This window comes from Amyelois transitella, chromosome 16, assembly GCF_032362555.1.
Source record: "Amyelois transitella isolate CPQ chromosome 16, ilAmyTran1.1, whole genome shotgun sequence".
Taxonomy (NCBI): domain Eukaryota; kingdom Metazoa; phylum Arthropoda; class Insecta; order Lepidoptera; family Pyralidae; genus Amyelois; species Amyelois transitella.
In genome coordinates, this window is record NC_083519.1 from 4,449,749 (window position 1) to 4,473,369 (window position 23,621).

The following is a 23,621-nucleotide window of genomic DNA, read 5'->3' on the forward strand; positions in this document are numbered from 1 at the left end:
ATAAGTTTTAAACATTTACAAGTAATTTCAATAATTCTTCATTATGTTCAACTGGCAAAGAACTAAAGCCTTTTGGGCGTAAAAAGAAAGTTTTATATTTTACACATTTATTTTACTTTACACTTCATCTTTTTACATAAAATATTTAAATGTTACGATAGGTAAATATAGTCAATGTGTTAAAGGTGTTATTGCAATGGAGCAGCCATTTTCCCATTAACATGGCAATATAAAATGTATTGGTAAAACGCATTTATCTTGGTTTACATGTTATTTATTTAATTTAATATTAGATAGGGAAATTAATTTGGTTTTGAGGAATAATTTAAGTATACTGAAAATGAAAGGCAACAATCAGGCTGTTTAATTAAATAATATCGCCATCACGTAATAATCATATTATTGCGAACAAACATATCTGTTATAATAAGTTTCAAAGTTATATGTTATATTATAATATCTTTTGTTTTTATCTGTTCAACAAAATATGGCTACATATGGCATTTTCGCACTGACAGCTGTCGAGAGTCATATTGCCAGGAACAGATTATAAACACACACTTAGTGACATGTTTTACGTAAAGTGTAGATATAAAAATAACAATTGCGTATTGTGGTTGTGATGATAGCAGAAAACGGCAATCCATTTAGCGTTTTAAGCTATTTATACACATGATTGTAAATATTAAGTAGATATGTATCGGTAAATATATTTGGAAACTTGTACAAATTGCTCACAAACGTGTAAATTGAAAACGACTGAAAGTTCAAGATTTCTCATCGACTGGTAGTTAAATGTAAATTAATTAATAGGGATTAAACTATAACGTCATTTAATTATCGCACGTGTGTTTGCTGTGATGTGTTTAAGTGATGATAGCTTCAAAAATAATTTGATATTCTTCGACTATTTTCGATTCGCTTGTTATTTTATCTCTCATGATTAAGAGGTTATGTATTTAATATAATTTTAATAAATTATTATGCTCCGTACAATACACGCCCTCGTCAAAAAACCGCATCGCACATGACAGTAAAACACCTTCAGTACAACCTTAATTTTTTATCTTAAAAGACAATTTCTTAAATATGGTTTTAACTATCGCTCGATGTGTCGAAATCGCTTAAGCTCATTTTTATATATTTTTTTTGTTGTATAATCGTAAATTGTTCACTAATTGAAGTTAGGTAGCTACCCAATCGTAATAATGTAAATGTTGATGCATAATTTGTATATATTGAATCTGATGTGAGGAATCATAATAAAACGACCTTTTATTACAAAATTTATAAAGATTTTTATTTGTTTGTATCAAAAAATGAGTCTTGTCTCTGATGTCAATGAATAATTTTAGTTATTATATCTATAGGTAGCAGTTAGTTACACCTCGAATTGTTTTACATTGTTATTGTTTTCACTAATATTATTTAGTTTTATTTACGTTTTAAATGTTGCATGCACTGCTTGGCTTTGACCGTGATCTCTATTAAAATTGAATAACTAGCTTACAGAGCATATTTTAATAGTACTAACAGTCTCATTAATTACACGCACCGCTTTCAATTATTTTTTCTGTTATGTACTCTGTTTCATTGGACCACATTTAATTGCAAATTATTCTCTGATTTCATTTAATTTTGAACACTGTCTTGTGCATGTTTTAGTGTTGTTGTTGTTGTTGTTTTGTCTGTACTTTGTTTAGTCATATTTTAATGTTTCGGTAACAAAATTATTTGAGATCAGCGACAAGATTCTTTACCTTTTCCAACATTTCCGTTTCCATTTTTCCTGTGACATGGCATCGCGCTGCAGTGCATATCTACTACGTGCAGCGCTCCATCGTTCTGCTGGCAACAACTCGCAACCTGCATGGACTCCGGTGCTGGGTGGTGGCGGTCTGTCACTCTTTTATTTATGTAATTAAATACCTTTTATCTCTTTCTTTCACTAGAATGCGCGAAGGGTTTGCACTTGTTCGACGGTCGGTGCTACGATCGTTGTCCAGATGGTACTTACCCCAGCGAGATTCTTACGGAAAGGAGTTCAAGAAGACGAAATCTTACTTACTATTTCGAAGGATCTAATTTGTCATCTGCTGCCAAACGACAGAGTGCTGAAGTAAAACCAGCTGCTTTAGAAGCTTTGGATATGGAACCTAGTGCCAATTCGGCCAAATCTCCTCTTACCTGTTATCCATGTCATTACACGTGCGCGACTTGCTCCGGTCCACATGATAATCAATGTCTTTCATGTTCTGACGATGCACAACTATTTAATGGCACTGACAGTGAATTAAAGACCTACTGTTATTCACATTCGGTTCTATCGAAGTTAACTGAAGCACATTGGCATTCCAGGGTCAATGTGATTCTCTCTATTATACTATTTACGTTATCATTTATTTCCCTTTACTTTTTGATGGTATTTCTCATAAAAAAGTGTGGTGTATACTGCTGTGGATCACACTACAGTTCTAATATAAATATAGCATATAACAAATTGGCTAATGATGAGAAACTCCAAAGCGCCGTGGAAATCGAAGACGAAATTAAAAAGGCCTTAAATGATTCCAGTGAGAGTGAATCTGACGATGATTTGAATTTATAGCGTTTAGTGAATTTTCGTCGCGAATATTACGAATTAGTCGATCAACCGAGTGTTAGTGATTAGGACATATATATGATGGAGTATACCGCAAGTAAAGGTTTCGCAATGTGATATGACTAAACTTATCGTCACAATTATTATACACATTTTTTAAATTTTATAGAACGGCGATGAACGGAGACAAAAAATGGTCGTACAAAAATGGTTTCGGTAGTGTTTAGGTAAACTTAATTTATCCAAAGATAATAAATAATTTCTAAAAGTAAATCTTGAAATTGATGGCTGTATGAATTTCCTCTCTAAAACTTTGAGCTGTTCGTTCAAATATATCTGAAACCGGTCATGTTTTAATCATAGAATTAAAAGTTGAAAAGACACTTCAAATTTTAATTAATACGAGTATGTTATGTACTACCTATCTTAAATTTCATTTCATTCTTTTATTCCTAAAATAACATTCCAATGTAGTTTGTAAATTTCTAGGAAATTTAAGAAGTAGATATAATTTGCTCAAATCGAGACAATAAGCTCAATTTAAAATATTTTATAGTAATAATTGTAATATTCCACAAACCGATTTTTCGTTCGATAAAAAATGCAGATATTGAATTTATATTAATGGTGCATCAAATTTCTTTATAATCCTCTAATCAATTCGTAATAAATTCACATTTTATTTGAAAAAATATTCTTGGGGACCAAAGTAATTTTAATTAAGTATTAGTATTCAGGTAAAATTTTTAATAATGAGTTCTTAATGTGACACATGAAAGAACAATGTTATTTTATGCAGTAGATTTAAGAATTACAATAATTTGTTAGGAAAAATATGAAGGTCAAGAACATAATAATAGATCTTGTAGTATAACAAGGTAAGTTTTCAGGGTCAAAACATAAATTAAGTCGACCTATTCATTTTGAATCTTTCTTTTTATTTTTGAGCATGAAATTGAGTGATTTTTATCAGGGCATATATTTTTTTACTTTTTTTTTCTATTTCAATTAAGTGTAGCTTTTTTTATCTTTAAATACAGGATTATTTTTATTTTCATTTCATCGTTAAAGTCATAAGTTATAAATAATAAAAAATATATTACTCAAGTTGCCATTTTGTTTGTATATGTTGATACTCAACCAATGTGTAAATATTTTGTATGTAAATAAACGAGTTCCTATTTTAATATGGCGTTTCATTCCTACGTTATTTAAATGTATGTAAATAATAAGTAATGAAAAATATAATAATTTGTGTATAAAAAGTAAAGATAGGATGGTGAGAGATCGCTCCTCATCATCTTATCAATATGTTACTGCTTATTAATCAATGACTAACCATTCAACTTGCTGATAAAGAATATGTATCAAAGTCTTAACCGATTCGTCTAAGACTCTAAGTCATATTTTGTGTACCTAGTTCCGAAATTACGGTTACCCGATAAAGAATATGTATAAAAATATTCGTGTTATTGTATACATATTAAAATTTAGACGTTAACTTACATGGCAACACTTACACGTGCCGATTTTCCTTGTTTCCCAGATGCTGTTGTCACATTCCAAAGAATTTTAGGTATAAATTTTCCCCAATATTATGATATTCCAAACATTAACCAAATATTTGGGAATACGATACCTTAATTTGTGATTTGTTATTAAATTTATTACTGAAATATTTTATTTAAGACTTAGGATCGGATAGGGTTTTCATTATGTATGATTGGTACACTCAACTGTTTATCAAGTCCTGAATGGAACTATATGACGGAGTCAAATTTGCAGTCAATTTTGATGACGTGCAGTTGACTGTAGTTTTAAGCTTTGTACCTATCTCAGTAGCAATTTTCTCTTAGTTTTTCTTACTGATGACACCGATCGACCGATCAGCTGTTTTATGTAGTCCACACTGCGACATATACTCGCCTTTAGCCGGCTTTTGCACCCTCACAGTTTAGTCCATGAGTCTATTTATAAATTAAACAAGGCTATGTCTTAATTTCTATTGCTATATTTGAGGTTCGTCTCAGAATTAGATAGAGAAAATCTCATTTTCAAGAACCCTGTAACAATCCCTTCAATAGGTTCAAACTACTCGTACAGGCTACGAGTAGTTTGAACCTACTTTTGTATTATTGTACTATTGAACACACGAAGAACAAAAAAATCATCAAAATCGCTTACAATTCAATCTTCTTTTTTTTTTTAGACACCGAAAAAAAATTCGTTATACATATTAATATAAATATCGATATATTTGTATTTCAACGACGTAATAAAATATAAAAGAACCTATCATGAAATACGATCGAAACTCAATTTACTGGCAGTTTCGAACGTTCTGAGCAAGTTAATTTGCACTCAAAGAACTGTGGTTCTCTATATGTGAGCAACATGTTATATGAGCTTAACACTTACATTACATCTTCAAAGGGCATTGTTAAGCGAAATCTTGAAATAAACGTGTTCGCAAACGATCAATAAAGCTAATGTGTCGGGTAATATAAGCCGCACGTAACAGTACCTATAAGTGACTAGATGTGACATCAAAATTAAATATTGAAAAAAAATATGTGTGTTTATTTTATCTATTTAAGTAAATTATTACTAAGCTAATATTTTACAAAATATGTTAAAGAATTAAGTGTAATAAAGTAGGTAAACTAGAAGCTTATTTTTAGGGAAGATGAAAGATACTCAACAAATTGTGTGGCGCCTTTTTCGCCGCTCATACATTACTTTTAGTTTTTTGCTGTATAACGATTTATCTATCAAATATTGTTTCTTAAAAACTATCCCTTAGTCCTAGTTATTCGATATGATCCAGATAGACAAAGAAACAAATTATTGTCGAAGACAGTCGAAAATAATAGATGTTTTTCACTGTTGTCAGCGCAATTTTGTTTTCACGAAGGTTCATGATTTATTAATTTTTATTTGTAGATATATACACACGCACGTTGTCATAAGAGCATTGGTGGTCGAAATGAAAAAAAACAGTGATCCACAAAGAGGCGCAGGTTCAAATCCTACCTAGGCCATATACCAATAATTCTTTTTGCGTTCGATACATCAGTTTGATAATAACTAATACTTTTACAGCGACGGGAAACATTGTGAGGATACCTGCAAAATCAGACAAATTGATGTGTTACTATGATGCATTTAGAATTAGATTTCCCTGCAAAGATTACAAAGGTCATGTGTTAGAATTTACCCAGTCCAAGATTTTGATCAAAGCGAGAGGTGAAGATGTAACTGGGACTGACGCCAGTAAGGAAAAAGAAGATAATATCTTATAACTAATGTTGAATAGGTATTGCACCTTTATGCTTTTAATAGACAATGTTCTTTGTCATATTTGGATTTGGATTATATTGCAAAAATATTGTTTATCTTAGCTACCGAAAATATTATCTAATAAATGTTTAAGCCTTTACTTACGAAATATATTTTTCTCTCCAACAACTAACATAGTTTAAAGATCTTTTAAAGCTTACAAATTTATCATATATTGATACAAAAATATTATTATTAAATTTTACCAGTTCTATTATTTCGACATCTTTTCAAAACACAGACCCCTAAAGCTAAGTCACCTTCGTAACTGGAGATTCTTCTCAAAAATACCAATAATTACGTGGGGGAGAAAATATCGCTCCCCTTACAACGTTCTGCTACATAGCAATTTTGTTTCATGTCGGCACATGTTGTTTTTATTATCTAAAACTACCCAGAAAGCTTGGCTTGTACGAGCCAGCGTCTAGAATATTGATGTACCTAGGTACTTAAGTATTTTGAAAATAATGGACGAGTAATAAAACTGTTCGTAACTGTTCCTATTCATAACAAAAAGCGACCTTTCTAGAAATATAACCCTTAATATCGAAATCAGAATATCCATCTACATACATACATACATATGGTCACGTCTATATCCCTTGCGGGGTAGACAGAGCCAACAGTCTTGAAGACTGAATGGCGACGTTCAGCTATTTGGCTTAACGATAGAATTAAGATTCAACTAGTGACAGGTTAAAAAAGAATCCCAAGTTTGTAAGCCTATCCCTTAGTCGTCTTTTACGACATCCATGGGAAAGAGATGGAGTGGTCCTATTCTTTTTTGTATTGGTGCCGGGAGCCACACGGCACATAATATCTGTTAATATCCATTTGTTATACACATTACTTTAAGTAAGTATAACGAAAAAACCTTGTCCAACGTGAGTGACAAATAAAAAAAGTATATGTCCTAAAAGTTTAACTTTTTCATATTACTTTTCCTATCAGTTCATAGAGAAAATTTGAAGTTCAAAACCTTCGACAAGAAAAGCGACAAAGGAAATTAAGACGTGTAATTTAATTTTAAAATCTTTCCTTCAACAGGCGTAAACTCTTCATAAATATTTTCCCTAGTGCGATCATTATAATAGAACTTATCCAAACTTGCCAACACGATCTTCAGGGATCGCACAATTCGCTCAGGTTTTTCGTTCCATATTACATTTTACAGTTTACATGTAAACAAATATTACCTCTAAAATAAAACACAGTCATGCCATAACAACCTGGATTCAATTATGCAATGATGCGAGTATTATCGAACCGACTTAAACACCTCGTATACGAAATCTAAATAGGAGGTTAATTAAAACGCCTCCCTGTATTGTTCGTTAATGAAGTCTGTGTTTGTTTGTTCACTCCACATAGTGGACCTGCCAGCACGGCCATTTGGGAAGCTGCGAGTTTTTAATTAAACCCGTACAATATTCTAGGTTTATTTATTAAAATACCGAATACCGTTTACGCCATGCTCGCCTGCACTTAATGGCGAATGCAGGTACTATGCCTCCTGAATTTTTTTTTGATTTTCATTTGGTCAATATGAGTATCAATTTTATACTTTTGTAGTAGTTTTATTAAAAGGATACTATCCGACTACCTATTCATCGGGTATAATTACACGTTTTTCCCAATTTATATACAGTTATCGCGTTACAAACATACATACTTACACATACATTATATTCACCTTAATCATTCTTTGTTTCTTGTCTACATCATAGCAATATCTTAATACAACATTATCAACACAACTCGGTGAGCATTTGAAATCGCAAATGCACAATCGAATGAACTCCGTCGGCGAGAATCGAGTAACAATAATTCCGAGATCTAATTACCGATCGCACTAGAGATTTCCGTCTCATTTGCTTCCCATAATCGACTCCGGTTCGTATCCGATGTCCCACTGTAGCCGTGGCCTATTTTATTTGTGATATCTGACTAGGTTTTGCCCAGGAATTCGCTTTTGTGATAATTTAAAGCAAATTAGGCCTCTCTCATTTTCTTTTATAACTTATTGGAAGTAGCCTGAATTCAACATTTTGCAACTAATAGGTGATATTATGACCTATTAGTTGCAAAATGTTGAATTAATATGTGTAAAAAAATTAGGTAGCCTATGTCGGATGATCTCTTCTTGCGCAGATTGTGAAAGTCAATCAAGCAAGCGGCTTATATAAACTTGTTGTAGATTTGTGTCTAAATGTATTTACTGATGACTTTATTTTGGGATTCTTTCAAACGATGACTATCACTTTTTTTGGATCTCAATTCTATAATAAAACCATTTGATGGGTTTGTGTAATAGATAGATACATAAAATGTGTGTGAGCTTATGCCTACCTGATATGCAAATTTGCGAATCGATTCACTAATTGTTATACTCGTATCTTCGTATCTAAGATCTGAAACTATAGATGTTCCTAACAAAGTTGCAACCTGAAGCGCAGTCGATATACATATGTTTGTTATGTACTTGTATTGCGTTATATTGCTTTGTTCAGAATTTCAGAGTTATTCTGATGCTATTAGATAGAATATCGGGTGCATAGCAATATGAAACTGTAAGAAGATTAACTGTAATATTGAACATAGACTGTTCTATTTCTTATAGTTTGTTATTGATGAAGAAACTCCATAACCCCAGGAATTTAAAAAGAAATTTCGTTAATACCTTAATACATATTTTTATTTCTATATGGGTGTAAAGTGTACTTTTTAATAAGAACGCCGTCTTTGTAAGTATTTTAGTTCTATGAAACATAGTTTCGCTTTAATTTGTAAATTATAGGTGTAGAGTGTACATCATATCCTATCCCACTGAACGTAGCCTTGCAATCTTTTCCAAATTTGTTGTTTTGTCTAGCACCTAAGAGAGATTTGATTATTTATATTCATACATAAATCAGACCTTTACCCCTTACTTAAATGAAACAGATTTATCTAGAAAATCAGATAACGGGGATGTGTGGCGCGATATTTCGCAGGTACCGCGAAACGAAGCATTGCGTCAAGAAGTGCCTTCCAGCCTAAGGGCTCATACACACCACACCACTGACATTCCTAACAAATAATACCTGTTACTGACTGATTCGGTTACAAAACCAGCCTCCAAACGATACTTAACAAAAGTGCAGCTATCTTTCATTTTTAGGGTCCATATTTTCCAGAAACCTCGTGACACATTTTCACCAAAAATCGACTTATCAATCGCACATCCCCGCTCCAGTTATCCATCAAGATCACTCACAAAAGACGCACTAATCATAAATCACTTTATCACAGATCCGATTTAGCAGACCGTAAAAGATATCAGCCCGATGTCCACGTAAGTACGCGCTTGGGTATAAAACAAGTCGTATAAGACTTATCTCTCAAGCCTTTTTTATAGACCTTTTATAGTAAGTCGCCTTTTAAGAGCTATTGGAGAGAAGAGCACATCTATACTTACGAGTCTTAACTGGTTGCATATATGAGGATGAATTATGCGTACATATTATCACGTCTTGCGGGGTAGACAGAGCCAACAGTCTTGAAAAGACCGAAAGGCCACGTTCAGCTCTATGGAAGGCAATACAGCTGAACGTGAAATAAAAAGATAATGGAATCAAGATTCAAATTGTGACAGGTGTGCTAGAAGAATCTCAAGTTATCCTCCAAGCCTATCCCTTAGTCCTATCCCTTAGTCGTCTTTTACGACATATATGAGAAAGAGATGGAGTAGTCCTATTCTTTAATGACGGAATAGTATGTGGACACTCACGGAGTTAATTCGATTCGATAAGCAATTAATTAATTATTGTGGGGCATAATTTTACGATCGCATTCTTGACACATTCTCCTTCCAGTAAAGTTTTTGCGGACCATTTGATGATTTTTACTAAATTTCCTTAGACCTAGAATTCAATAAAATACTTTATAATATTGTATCTCCCAAAAATAATATCAAATAAGCAAAATCACTCTCACAATAAAGACGAAATGGGGGATTTCTAAAACAAAGGCGTTTCAGACTTTGCATGTCTCAGCAAAGCTGCCTAGAACAAAACGCCTTTATGCGTTGTCTCAAACAATATAAGTCACATCGAGACCAATTCTTTTTACATTTTTTTGTGATAGAGTAAAGAAAATGTGATAACTTTTCAAATGTTAAATTTTGCGTGGCCTGCATATCTTAATTCTTATATAACGTATTTTCATTTAAATTTGCATATTATGTGAGTTTTCTCTGTCAAAATAAAACTAAATAAGTACTTAAATTTAATCAACCTCTGGTCGCCACATACGAATACAAAATAATGAGGAAGAAAATACTTAAGTGAAGAGAAGTTTAGTTTGAAGAGTCAAGAATACATCACTGCACTTAATCTCTATGTTTGACCTATTAATATCTGTCGACTAACTCTATACAATATCTATAATTCCCTGTAACCTCTACACAAACTTTAATAGAGAAACATTTCTAATTTTCTACGCCGCTGCCTTTTCACCAGTTTTCTTGGAGGCACTTAATGTATAATTGGGTTTATAACAAGTAAGTCGTATTGACTCCCACTTGCATCGTTATGTTGAACATTTAAAAGGACGTGATTCGGTGAAACACAAAAGACACTTTCTAACTAGAATTAGAATTATGTTATAAAAGTTTCATTATACGAGTATGTATATGTGCGTAAGTAATCTTTGCTTAAACTTTGCAAGGAACCTTATCCATATTATATCATGGTTACATATCCAGTTTCTGCAGATGTGCAGGTTTCCTCACGATGTTTTCCCTCGCAGTAAGAGTATCACCAACCTACCAATTCTAGTATTTGAACCCTTTCACCACCACCACTATCGCTTTGAGCCTTTTTTTCGTTTCATAATAAAACAGATCGATACTTAGGATTCATTGAAAATGTTTCAAAAAATATACATATATTATACATACATGTCCAAGTCGTGATAACATAAAAATATATCATTTTGTATAAATATACACACACTAGATACCTACCTAATCAGATGATTAGGTGTCGTATATTTCAGATAAATCCCCGCCAACGATATATTTGGTAATCTAGCTACAAGGCCAGGACTAATCTTATTAAACTGAATAAATCACTGTTACAATCCTTCTATTGAGCTGTTTCTGTGGTTCCTGGAATAAGTATTATTTAAATGAATGAGTATAAATAAAAAACTAATTTCTTTATGCCGAAAATACTAACATACTCTTTTTAGAAATACAAATATATAAAATTTTCCGTAGTTCACCTACGCGTTTATGCTCCCATACAAAGAGAGGAAAGTGTGGGTAGATTTCATTATCTATTTATAAAGTGCCATTCTCTTTTTGAATACTCGTATGAGAGCTGCGTTACCGTTACTTTTTTCGAGTAAAAGACATTCTATTTTAGGTTTGTCAATGCAAAAAAGTCTCTGTAAAGAGAATAAGTAGGTATATTTTTTTACTTTTTGATTTAATATATAAATACGGAATTTCGACATAGGCTGATCAAGGAAAAAAACCCATAAGGTTAGGTAAGAATGCAGACGGTTGTTATTATTTTCTTTAATAAATGTGCTAAACTATTTACAATGCTTAAATGCTAATATTATTACGTTTAAATTTTAAAGTAAGATACGGGATACAAAATAATTTGCAAGAACCACATATACTTATAATGCTTAATTGGTAATAAAACTTACCTGCTGGTACCAAAAACTAAGGCGCAATTTTTTTTTATTTGAACAATTCATCATGCATTATTGTTTTTGTCATACTTTGTATTTCTATAATATTGGTATGTACAATAAAATACATACATACATATAATCACGTCTATATCACTTGCGAAGTAGACAGAGCCAACAGTCTTGAAATACTGATAGGCCACGTTTAGCTGTTTGGCTTAATGATATAATTTACAATAAAATATTTACAAGCAAACAAACAATTAATTAAAAAAACACTGGAACACAACTTTGTATGAGGAAGCTTCCAGTACGTTAGTACTTATTCTTAGTGAGTAAAAATATACCATTGATATAAAAAAAAATATACCAATATCAACTGATTCTTGATGGAGCCCTATCATCCAATATATTCCAATTTACTCTTATAGTTTTATTTCATTACCTGCTGTCTAGACTTAAGCTTTACAGAGCCCAGCACGTGCCGACTGATATATGTGTGACAGGGGTACGATTTATAGTGTCGCTGACGTGACAACCCTGGACACAACTTGTATTATGATGGAAACTATTGGTTTCAAATCAATTGTCGTACGCGTATTGTTGGAGTTTGAGACCTGAATTAAAATAAATATACATCATCTTGTCGTATGGCCTTTGTGTTTATCTAGTAGACGTACCTACACTATATAGATATATTGGCTAATTTTGGTTTTGGTGTTTTAAAATATTAGTTTCGCAACAACTAAAACATTGGTGAATTAATCGCATCAATAAACAAAAATCTTCCTGGGATATAGTGAAGTACGTATGTAAGTAAATATCACATTATTTGGGCGAATCTGAAACGCCTTAAATAATATGAAACCAAGTTGTGACGATACAGCTTCGTATTTCGTTCTCATCATAAATTGTTTTTATTTGGAAACTAACTTAGTTATTGCTATACCTATTGGATATGATGTCTTAAAAAATATTTTGCATTTTTTATTCACTGATGACATAGCCTTTTTTAATTTCTTTTTTGATTTGAGTTTACCATCATATTTTAATTGACTAAAAAAAATTAACCGGCCCTAATTTTTAAAACTAACTTTTAACTGTCTATACCAAACATTTTATTTTGAGATGTCGTTCTTGCTATATCCAATTTACTCCCAGCTCTAAAATCCCTACGTTGAATGTAAATCATGATCGACTGCAGGAATTGAACGTTGAAAAGTGCCAAGTACAGGCATGAAAATGTGAAAATCCTCTTGAAATGTTTTCAATATCCCGATTCCCTGGAATCTCATAACGTCAGGATTTATATGAAGCTTGCATATTTTCCTGGAATTAATTATTTTTAAGTTCAAGCATTTATTAATAGAAAATTTTTGTGAATACTTTCTTGCCATCTTTTGCGCTAAACTTTTAAAAAACATGAGAAAAAAATGCTACAAACATTCTACGATCGTACGAGTATGTGTAAAGAAGAAAATGAGCTGTTTACTCTGCAAAAAGTTATTTTGATTCAAAGTTTAATTTTTAATTTATATTCAAAGCGATAGTCGGCCTCAAGTTTTATAGTAGTAGACTAGCTGTTGTCGCGACTTCGTCCGCGTAAATTTCGAGTTGAATCTACAATAATGTAAAATACTACTCTGTCAAGAAAGTAGCAGGAAAAGATCAATAATACACAAACTGTTTGTTATTCATCCAAATTTATTTTATCACCTTCAAAATATGCTCCTTTAGAAACGATACACTTACGCCAACGAATAATCCAATCATCAAAACATTTTTTAAACGCTGTTTCCGGAATTGAGGTCAGTTCTCGCCGCGAATTCTCTTTTATGTCTTCTACCGATTGAAAACGGGTGCCACGAAGTGGTAAATTGAGTTTAGGAAAAAGAAAAAAGTCGGCTGGAGCCATATCTGGTGAATATGGTGGTTGCTCGATGGTATTTGTTGAGTGTTTGGTTAAAAATTCGTTCACAATGATGGCCTTGTGCGAAGGTGCATTATCATGGTGCAAAATCCAAGAATTTTCTTTCCACAAATCTGGCCTTTTTCGTCGGATTTGCTCTTTTAAACGCCGCATAACACTCAAATAATATTCCTTATTTACCGTTTGACCTTCCGGCAAGAATTCCGAGTGCACAACACCGCGATAGTCAAAGAAAACAGTCAACATGACTTTGACTTTTGAACGACTTTGGCGTGGTTTTTTCGGTTTCGGTTCAGTTGGAAGGCGCCACTCCGAAGCTTGTTGACTAGTTTGCATGTCAAACTCGTAAACCCACGTCTCGTCACCAGTAACAATGCGTTTCATGAATGTTGGGTCGGAATTGACTCGTTCTAGCATGTCCTCAGCGACTCTCATGCGATTGAGTTTTTGAAAAAAATTCAGGTCTTTTGGGACTAGCCGAGCGGCAACATGTTTCATACCCAAATTATTAGTTAAAATGGTACGGATCGACTCGTGAGATACAGAAAGTTCGGTGGCTATCTCTCTCAAAGTTGAATGAGGATTTTCAGTCACTATTTCCTTCACTTTTGCGATGTTAACTTCAGTTGCAGACGTTGATGGCCTACCAGAGCGAGGCAAATCTTCCATCACATCTCGACCGCTTTTGAACGCTTTGTACCACTCATAAGCACGAGTTTTTGATAAAGTCGATTCACCGTAAGCCTTCTGTAACATTTTCAGTGACTCCGAACACGATATTCCATTGGCAATGCAAAATTTAAGACAAACTCTTTGTTCGATGTTTTTATCCATTATGAAATTAGCAATACACACTAGATATGATATAACTAAAAATAGCACTGTATTTAATGTAAACAACAGATGCAACTCAAACTCCGCGCCAAAATGGAAAACAGTTGTGCCAATCTAACAACAACAAAAAAAACAAAAATTTGAATTTGGAACCATAAATAAATAATCCATTCCCGATACTTTTCTGACTGAATGTAAATCAATATACTAATCGTTTGAAATATTGCAAACTCATGTCTTGAGTTCATTCAAATGACGATAACTTTTTTTTAGTGAACTGATTTTGATGAAACAAACTTTAAATGTTTTTCCGAGTTAAAACAAAGCAATTGATGAACGTTTTAAGTAAATCGGTTCAGTACTTTCGAAGATAAGCGTGATCATACATACAGACAGACAAGACAAAAAATATTTTTTTGCTTTATATTATTCATTCTAAGTGTCCCTCTATCCATTTCAGTCAAAAATACTAAATGTACAGGCAAAATATTTTAATGTTTTATTATATGTATAGATAACTATTGATAATTTGTTAAGTACAATAGGCGAACTTACTGCTAATAGAATTTTCATTATTTACTAGATTATTAACTCTGTCATGACTGAATTCTTCCAAGTAATTATTTTATTTCAACAAAACTAATTTAACATAGGTACAACAAAACAAACAAATTTATAATCTGTTTCAAACAATATCCTAAAGAAGAGATAAACTGATACTACACTCACATTGTTGTATAAAATAAAGCGATCAGTGTCAATGTTTAACAACGAGGAAATAAAAAAGAAAATAGTCACGATGTTTTACGACATTCAAAGTCTTATTGCGTTTATACGTACAGTGGTCGCATCGCAAAGTAGAATGCAATAGAGTTGACAGTTTCAATATGCACTCTGAAATATACGTTTATACAACAGTGACTCTTTTCTGCATTATTTGAATTGTATACCAGAAAGTTTTGCTCAATTTGTCTTGCAAAAGTAGGTTCTTTTTTATTCTGCTTTTGTGGTAACTTTACTAAGAGAGATACTGGAAATTTTAGACGATGTTTATTATAAGGTATGTTATAGTATTTTTTCTAGTAAATAATTTGGTTGTTTTCTTTCATTGCTTGAATTTTTATAACTGATTTACCTTTAAAGGCATTAAGAAGCGGACAGTTCGACAAAATTTCTTGAATTGAGCCAAGTCAATCTAATATATTTAATTACTAGCGCCTCATCACGGCTTCGCCCGTGATACAAATATATTTTAACCCCCGCAAATAATGTTCTTTTTAATGGTGAATTTTCATGATCAATTCAGTATTTCCGACAAACAAAACAATTTACAAACTTAACGTCAAATATTAGTATAAGATTATAGATTTAACAGCACAATATAGGACTCAACAGTAGCACAGACACAAGATACACAATAAACAAGATATACAGCAAACCATATAGTTCCCAATCCAATACAACTTAGGTGCAGATTGTAAACTTTGCAGAGTAATTGCTCCCCTATACAAGTTGCCGCGCCGAATGAACTATTGAACTCGGTTGTTCTAAATTGGTTTTCAGATATTTTAAAGCTAACAGTAACAAACCAATTAAAAAAACACAAGTGGTGAACGAAAGAAGGTGCTAGCTAACTGGAGGGATAAAAATATGATAAATACAAATGTGTTGCGAATATTTGCATATTTCGTCATCCGCTTAAACATTTTTTTAACAATTTTGAGTGTCTTTGACGTCAATCTGTCTGATAGTAAGCAGAATGAGAGAAAAAAAGAAATTAAAGGGTACTACTACCTTAATTCGTATATCTGCATCAATACGAAGTTTTTGGTGACGCTGATTTAAGGCTGATCCGCACACAACGATGCCGGCACGTGCCATGCAGTAATGCCGTTCGTACTCGTTAGTGACACTGCCGACAGTGATAGTGCCACAGACATCACTGTCACTGACAAGTGCGGATAGCGTCGTAGAAATGGTATCCTACAATGTTATTTTTCTGACGGTAACGTTATGGCACAACACGGTACTGTTATGTGCGGATAGGCCTTTAAGATCGCTACATCTGAAAAATTACATGTGCCTAGAAACACTTGTGCCTTTAATATTGTAATTTTAACTTTCAAGCATTTTGTCTAATTTTAAATTTGAATGTATTGAAATGATGAATTATTAATTTATTGATTTTTCTTCTTTAAATCTCACATCTGTAACCCTGTTTTATTTTACTGATAAATGAAAATAATTTAAATAGTGTTTTTTTTTTTGTATGCTGATTGTTTAGAAGTATTATGTTATTAGGTCACGCACTGTTAACAGATATAGACCATTTGTTCGTATCAATTACTATACAGCAGAAATTTAAATTCCTAACTTCCTCTTCACTTCCCAAATTCCTAACTCAATATCTACTGGTATGTCAAACAAAGTTCGCATAACATTTGAACCTCAAATATTTTTTGTTCGCGAAACAAGTCGTTAATTGACTGGACGGAAGCTCGTTATTTATGAAACAACAAAAGCTAAATTTCCAGCCGGTCGGGTTGCGTTGCAGTTGCGTGCCGATACAACAGAGCACTGAAGATCGCCCTGGCTACCGACACTCTCTTCCTTGCTCTCTGAAAATGTAAGTTATGTTTATGAAGAAAAAAAAAACAAATATATAGAAACATTTTTAATGACGATTTTTGCGTGAACACTCAATTTAATGTAATATTATCCTGTATTGTATAAATTTAGTTTTTTATTTTATTGTAACATAAAAATATAACTTTAAAATATATCTGTGAATTTTGATTCGATATTCATTATTATTATATTATCATAAAACCATTGCATAAAATGTTACTTATATATGATTTTGAAAGTAACATAGTTTGTTATTTTTCTGAAAATCAAAATAACGGTAGGGACTAATTAACATAAGAAGACTAGGTAGCATGTATTCGTAATATACCTATCAATGTAGCAATTATATTTTTTGCTACTTCACATCTATTTCCTCCACATTATTCAAATGTGTATTCTTTGAGTTTACACCAAAAAATTTAACTTTGGTTAACAAACCCTTTCGTTAATCTAAAATCACCTTCGTCCAATTCACATTTTTTTGTACATTCGTGCGGTATATTTTTGCGATTTAACCCTAAACCGTGTCGATTCCTAACCGAGTAATATCATCAATCGGTGTAATCCAATCGTTCCTCCCGCCCGGGCTGTGACGTCACGCACACACCCGGGTCATTTGAAGAAGGAAAACACGCAGTTAATCCTGAACCAACGGATAATATTTCACTTACGGATATCTGATCGCATGTCTATTCTTATGTAAATAGAATTAGGTTAGTGTAGAATCGTGTTTTAAATAGGCTAATACGTTACCAAATAACTGTTATAATAAATGAGAAAGAAGGTTTATTTGTTTGTTGGTTTGTTACCTCTTCATATGGGTTATCTACTGATATAGTCTTTTTGAGCTATCAAGTATAATGATTAAGAGACTGGAGAAAGACATAGGATAACTTTCATCCCAGTAAGCTATAGTTCCCGTGGGATTTGCAAAAGCCTGTATTCTCAAGTTGGTAGTGCTAAATTCGACGCTTTATTGTAGATGGCGCTAATTGAAAGCAGTTTAAGTTGCGGGTAAAAGCTAATGTTAAATAATTATAAAATCATGTTTCTTATCCCATAAGAAGTAGACATATCTATTCAGCAGATAGTAACAGGTTGCTAGCCCATGGCTTAAAAGAAGAATTCAAAGCTGTTCAGGTAAATGATGCCTTTCCCTTTTAAGTGATGATCCATAAAATACTAATGATTGATAAACGCCGATAGTATTTACACTGACAACATGAATCATCTCACACAATATACGTGTATATAAATATCACTAGAATGCAGTCCGCGAGCCTGGAAAATTATAACAAAATACGAGTAAACTGCGAGTTTATATAGAGCCTAACATGCTCTCTCTGGATTACTTTTTTTTAAATGTCAACAATAAAATCCTGAAAAACGCAGTCCAGGGTTTTGATCATAGACGCAGACATCACTAACACAAGATTAATATTTTAATTACCACTGAGCAATACAGACATTTTAACTACTCGGTACTTGCTACCTGGTAATTCCAAAACCCGAAACTTTCCAAACCCATCCGAGTAAATAATTAAAAATGCCAAAGTCAACCCACCTTTCGCAAAGCCACGCTACATTAATTTAGAATCGGGATTAGAAAGTATCCCCGTTTCCGTTAAACTCGGCAAACGGTTAATTTATTCCTAATACCTTGTGAGTACATAACTAAGGTCCCAACCCAACTAGCGACCGGAACTTTCAAACAAAGACCAATAAAGGTCCCCGTGGTAGCTTCAGCGTCAAAAGTCACAACTCGACGTACCAACTCAATTAAAAAGTTAACGCAACTTAACTTGTGTCATAACATTTACTATGTATAAACTTGCATTAAGTAGATTAACTATTAGGCGGTTGGAATACTGAGCAGTAAGTATTTTTTTTTGTGTTCTTCTTTCGAATAATAATTATTTAAGAATAACTTGGATGGATGCAACTATTTGCATCCATCCAATATATTCTCTACATAAGACTATTCTTATGTTCATTTTTATCCCAACTCTTTTTATCTTAAAAGTTTTGAGATAATTTATAGATAGTAAATTTTGTAAAACCAAATGCAATGCAAAGAAAACATACGTATTGATATTTAATTACTTACGAAACTTCACGCGTTTTAAATTTACGCAAATAACAAAACAAGAAAAACGGACATAAAATTGAGCTCAAAATTAAATTAAAAACTGTATCGTTTTTTGAAAAGTTGGGTGTTTCTCCTGTCACAACTGATCTGAAGCAGGCCGATTCTGTGCCCTTAGTTAGCAAGTTGTGACGCGGACTAAGATGGATGAGGACAAGTGTCACAAAATCTTGAACACTTTTTCATATATTTTTTTTGTTTTCAAATAGATACCTCTCTTATACTTTAAAAATTATTTTTTAATTAGTTATTTTACGCTTTATAATTTGGTTTGTTTTCAGTCTTTATCAAGATATTTTTTTATATAAATTTATTTGATGTCAGACTAGCTACTTGTTAAAGCAAAGCGTTACCTTAATTTCCATCATTAACTTATTCGTTAAGTTTAACGACCATACGACTAGGCTCAAGGATTAGACTAGGAATTGTTTGTGTCTTAGGATTTGTTATACTTTATAAGACACATTTGTCTGGTGCAGTATTGAGGCGGAAATAAAATTTCGCTAGTACAAGTACTCCAACGGATATTAAATTCGTTGAAAACTCAATTCTATTTCCTAGTAGTGCTGTGAATGTGAAGTTTAAATGGCATGTACATTAATAATAACATATGAAGTACTTTTGTGACTGGGTCTAGTGAAAAAATTTTAATCATTCATATAATCACATCTACATCCGTTGCGATATAAACAGAGCCGGCACTCTTGAAAGACTAACAGGCCACGTTCAGCTGTTAGGCTTATTAAAATTTAAATAGTGACAGGTTGCTAGCCCATCTCCTATAAGAAGAAACCCAAGTTTATGAACCTATCCCTGAGTCGCCTTTTACGACACCCATGGGAAAGAGATGGAGTGGTCCTATTATCTCTTGTCACATTGTTCGTTCCCGTACTCCTCCAAAACGGATTGACCGATTCTCATGAAATTTTGTGAGCATATTGAGTAGGTCTGAGAATCGGCCAAAATCTATTTTTCATACCCCTTAGTGATAAGGGTTGTCCACATATTTTTTTTAACTAGAAATTACTTAAAAATTATTTATACGGCAAAACAACGATTGCCGGACAGCTAGTATATTATATAAATGTACAAGCTCCGAAAACGACATTATATTATCACAGAATTATTAAATAGTACTCTATATAAGTAATCCCAAAGTTCGTAATGTTGTATGAAGAATACTAACCCAACGATATCATACTCGTACCTTACATTAATTTACATCCAAGCTACACAAAATAAAACTAACCATACCCAACACAATGTTTTTGTCGCAATTTTGGGGTCAATAAAGTCCAGTGATTCATAATGCGGAAAATAAGGGACGTCCTTTTTCTTAATTTGAAATTTCCTTTCCAAACCCCACGTGTCTTTCCCTCTGACCTTGTCTTATATCACTAATAGGGTAAGTGGGGTTCGAATCCCCTCGAATTTCCCTTGACCATTGGTAAAACTAAATCAATATCGTTGTAACTATGGAGTTCGTAGTATGGGGCCATAACATAAGTGAATCAGAAGATCGGCTATGACAATAATAAAGTATTCAGTTGAAAGGTCATAGTTTCGATTACAACTAATTCATTCACATTTAATAATTAGTGATAAATAAACACGCGAAATTATATGTGGCAGCATTTTACTTCAGAAGAGTCTAATTTTTTTGTTTGCCGTTTGACTGGAAGAGATCCTTTCATAGGATAAGTCCGCCATTGCAAGTGATTTATTTATTTTATAACTCTATACTATTTTCTTGTTATTGTGTAAATTTCTATGCAATAATGATATTATAAACAAACAAATCTGAGGCTACAAGGTCGCCTCATCACTCTAGAGATTGGGTTAGTCAGGTTTTAATACGAAGCGACTCCCATCTCACCGTGTTTTCCATCACCGTAAGAGCATCGGTTAGTATACAAACTAATTTACATAACTTCTTAAATAATCATTGGTACATCGCCGAGGTGGGATTTGAACCTGTGCCTTTCTGCGCATCACGCATTTTAACCGGGCACCTTACTGATTCAACTACAGATGCTGTACCGAGCATACTGTTTTGAGTTTAACTTTGTCGTGGCTCCTATTTATTAGTGCGCGGTCGCGGTGAGAGCTTGCTCTATCCCAAGTTATTACATGCGAAAAAATCTGATCCCATTTCATTCGTTCATCAAAGGTGCTACAGATACGGATTTCGATAGGTTTTCTGTAATAATTTTTTTAAACCAATGTAGGAAGTTTAATCTCCCCATACTGATCGTGATCGGAATTTTTGATTTGGTCGGAATGTAAATAAATAATCGAAAAATCTCTTTCATGCAAATTTTCGTATGTAAACACGAAATTAAATTAAAATCGTCAGCTGCACAAATTATTAAAAGGGATTAACGATCGTAAAGACGTGGTCTTATATTAAAACAGGTCAATGTGTTCCAAATTATGCTGCTGTAAAGTAAAAACAAATTAAGGAAGGAAAGTACCCGTCCGTTGTATTTTACAGCTCGTGAAATTGAGTTTAGGGCCAGTTCTGAACTTTATAGGTCTCTTGGAGCAACACCTTAAGTTTATCCTTTAAATATCTGCTTGTCTTGTACTTTAGGTAAATCGATAGAGAAAAATAGGATAATTTAACCTTGTTAAACTGATAAGCTTACATATTTTACCGGCAATTAAGTGATGTATATTTTGATTTGAAGGTTTTTAATATTGTGGGCGTAGATTTAAGATTTTGCCTAAAAACTTTTTGAAATTGTAGGAAGGCATTCTCCATGCATTAAATAAAATAGAACTCTTAGTATAACACTGTTTTTTATTCCACAGAAAACAAACAATATCTTCCCATTCGGATAGGCTGAAACCAAAATAAATAGACTACTTTCAAGAATTCATTACCTCGTTATTGTCGTCATAAATATTGTAAGTTGCCAATACAAAGTTAATAGCGTCAAAATGGCGTCGATACGAGTATGACGAATGCCTAGCAATATAGTAGGTGAAGGCCTCTAAGACGACCGATCGGCTGCTCTTTTATTGCTAGACTAGGGTTGTTGAGGATTCGAAATCATCGGCGGATTTTTAATGGATCTTACGCCGCTATGTAGATGCGGATTTCAATAAGTAAGTCTTAATATAAAATTTTAGTTCTTTAAAAACATGAAAAAGTTAAAATTAATTTCAAATTAAAGGTATTAATCAAATCAAAATTTGAAAATCGAACGAAAATTTTTGATTTGGTGTGATTGCCACTTATGTGTGTATGTAATTAAAATAGTCGTGAGCACGTGCCTTTCTGGCAGCCTTTATCGTAAATTTTTCTTAGTGGCGGTCTTCCATATATATTAATCATTGCTTAATTTAAAACGTTTGCGAATGCGGATGGCTGAATGAATGCGAATTAATTGCAATTGAGAATGAATACAAATTATCTGGGGAATCAAATATCTGGCTATGCCGAATCCGACAAGTTGAAAACACACGACAGGTGGAAGAAGCAGGTTGTGAAAGTCCTGGCTTGACTTCGCAAAGGGTGATTGATATACGTTTTATAACTTATGAGGCTGCAGACCAAAAAGAGCGGAAACAGAAATTTCGGAAAGCTGATCCCAGGCTCCCAAAGCATAGCGACAGGAGGTCCAACTGGTAAAGATGAGAGAGAGAATGAGAGATCCGCAATTATAGACGCGGATGTGAATATCCGCAACAGCCCTGCACTAACCACGGTAGGTATAGCAAGGAATTTACGATCCCCTCAAGGAAATAGACCGTTCGATAGTGCTCGTCGGCACTCCGACATAGTTTTCATTGTGATTTATTGTATGTTAGTTAGTATGTATATCTGAGGGCACGGGGAGACGCCTTGGCTGGCTATTGTATTGAGAAATTGGATTCGCTGAGTGTTGGACGTGACAATTGGATATAACTAAGGTTACACATTGTTGCTAGAATTGGATAAAGATATGACCTTTATGGGATAATGTAAAATATGATTTATCGTGTGCAAACCCAAGATCTGTGTTATCGTTTGTTAAGACAAAAGTTACTTTATTAATTTTTACTTATTTTAGTCAAACTATACTGAGTTTTCTTTGAAATGCATGGTCATACTTCCAGACAGAAACAGTTCCTTTAAGAATACCGAATACTTCTACGTATTTGTTCAATTCAATTAATTTTATTAAAAGTCCGTATGAGCAATCCAAATTAAAATTGGTTTCGAACTCAGTACTAAAACCAACTTAAATAACAACCTATAAATAACTTTCAGTAAACTCTATCAATTCATGACGTTTAAGGCATGTCTCCATGAAACTTTACTAAAACAATTCCAAAATATATGATTTGGATAAGAAGTATTTTTCTATATTTTAGAAAAAGGACTTACCCTTTTGTAAGATACCGCTAAATTAGGTTTGAAAATATTAACATTGTGGGACAACAATTTTAAGCCATGTGTGACCTGGGGT

General features: G+C 33.1%; 1 protein-coding gene across 7 annotated transcripts in view; it reads left to right on the top strand.

The window, feature by feature from the left end:
• LOC106129677 (furin-like protease 1) overlaps positions 1–3,789 on the top strand; it is a 162,705-nt gene extending 158,916 nt beyond the window's left edge. For all 7 annotated transcript variants that reach the window (XM_060948429.1, XM_060948427.1, XM_013328295.2 and 4 more), the window contains one exon: positions 1,953–3,789. In XM_060948429.1, coding sequence (XP_060804412.1) covers positions 1,953–2,608 — 656 coding nt within the window. In that variant the 3' untranslated portion in view covers positions 2,609–3,789. The remainder of the gene's footprint in view (positions 1–1,952) is intronic.
• Positions 3,790–23,621: the final 19,832 nt, after the last annotated feature.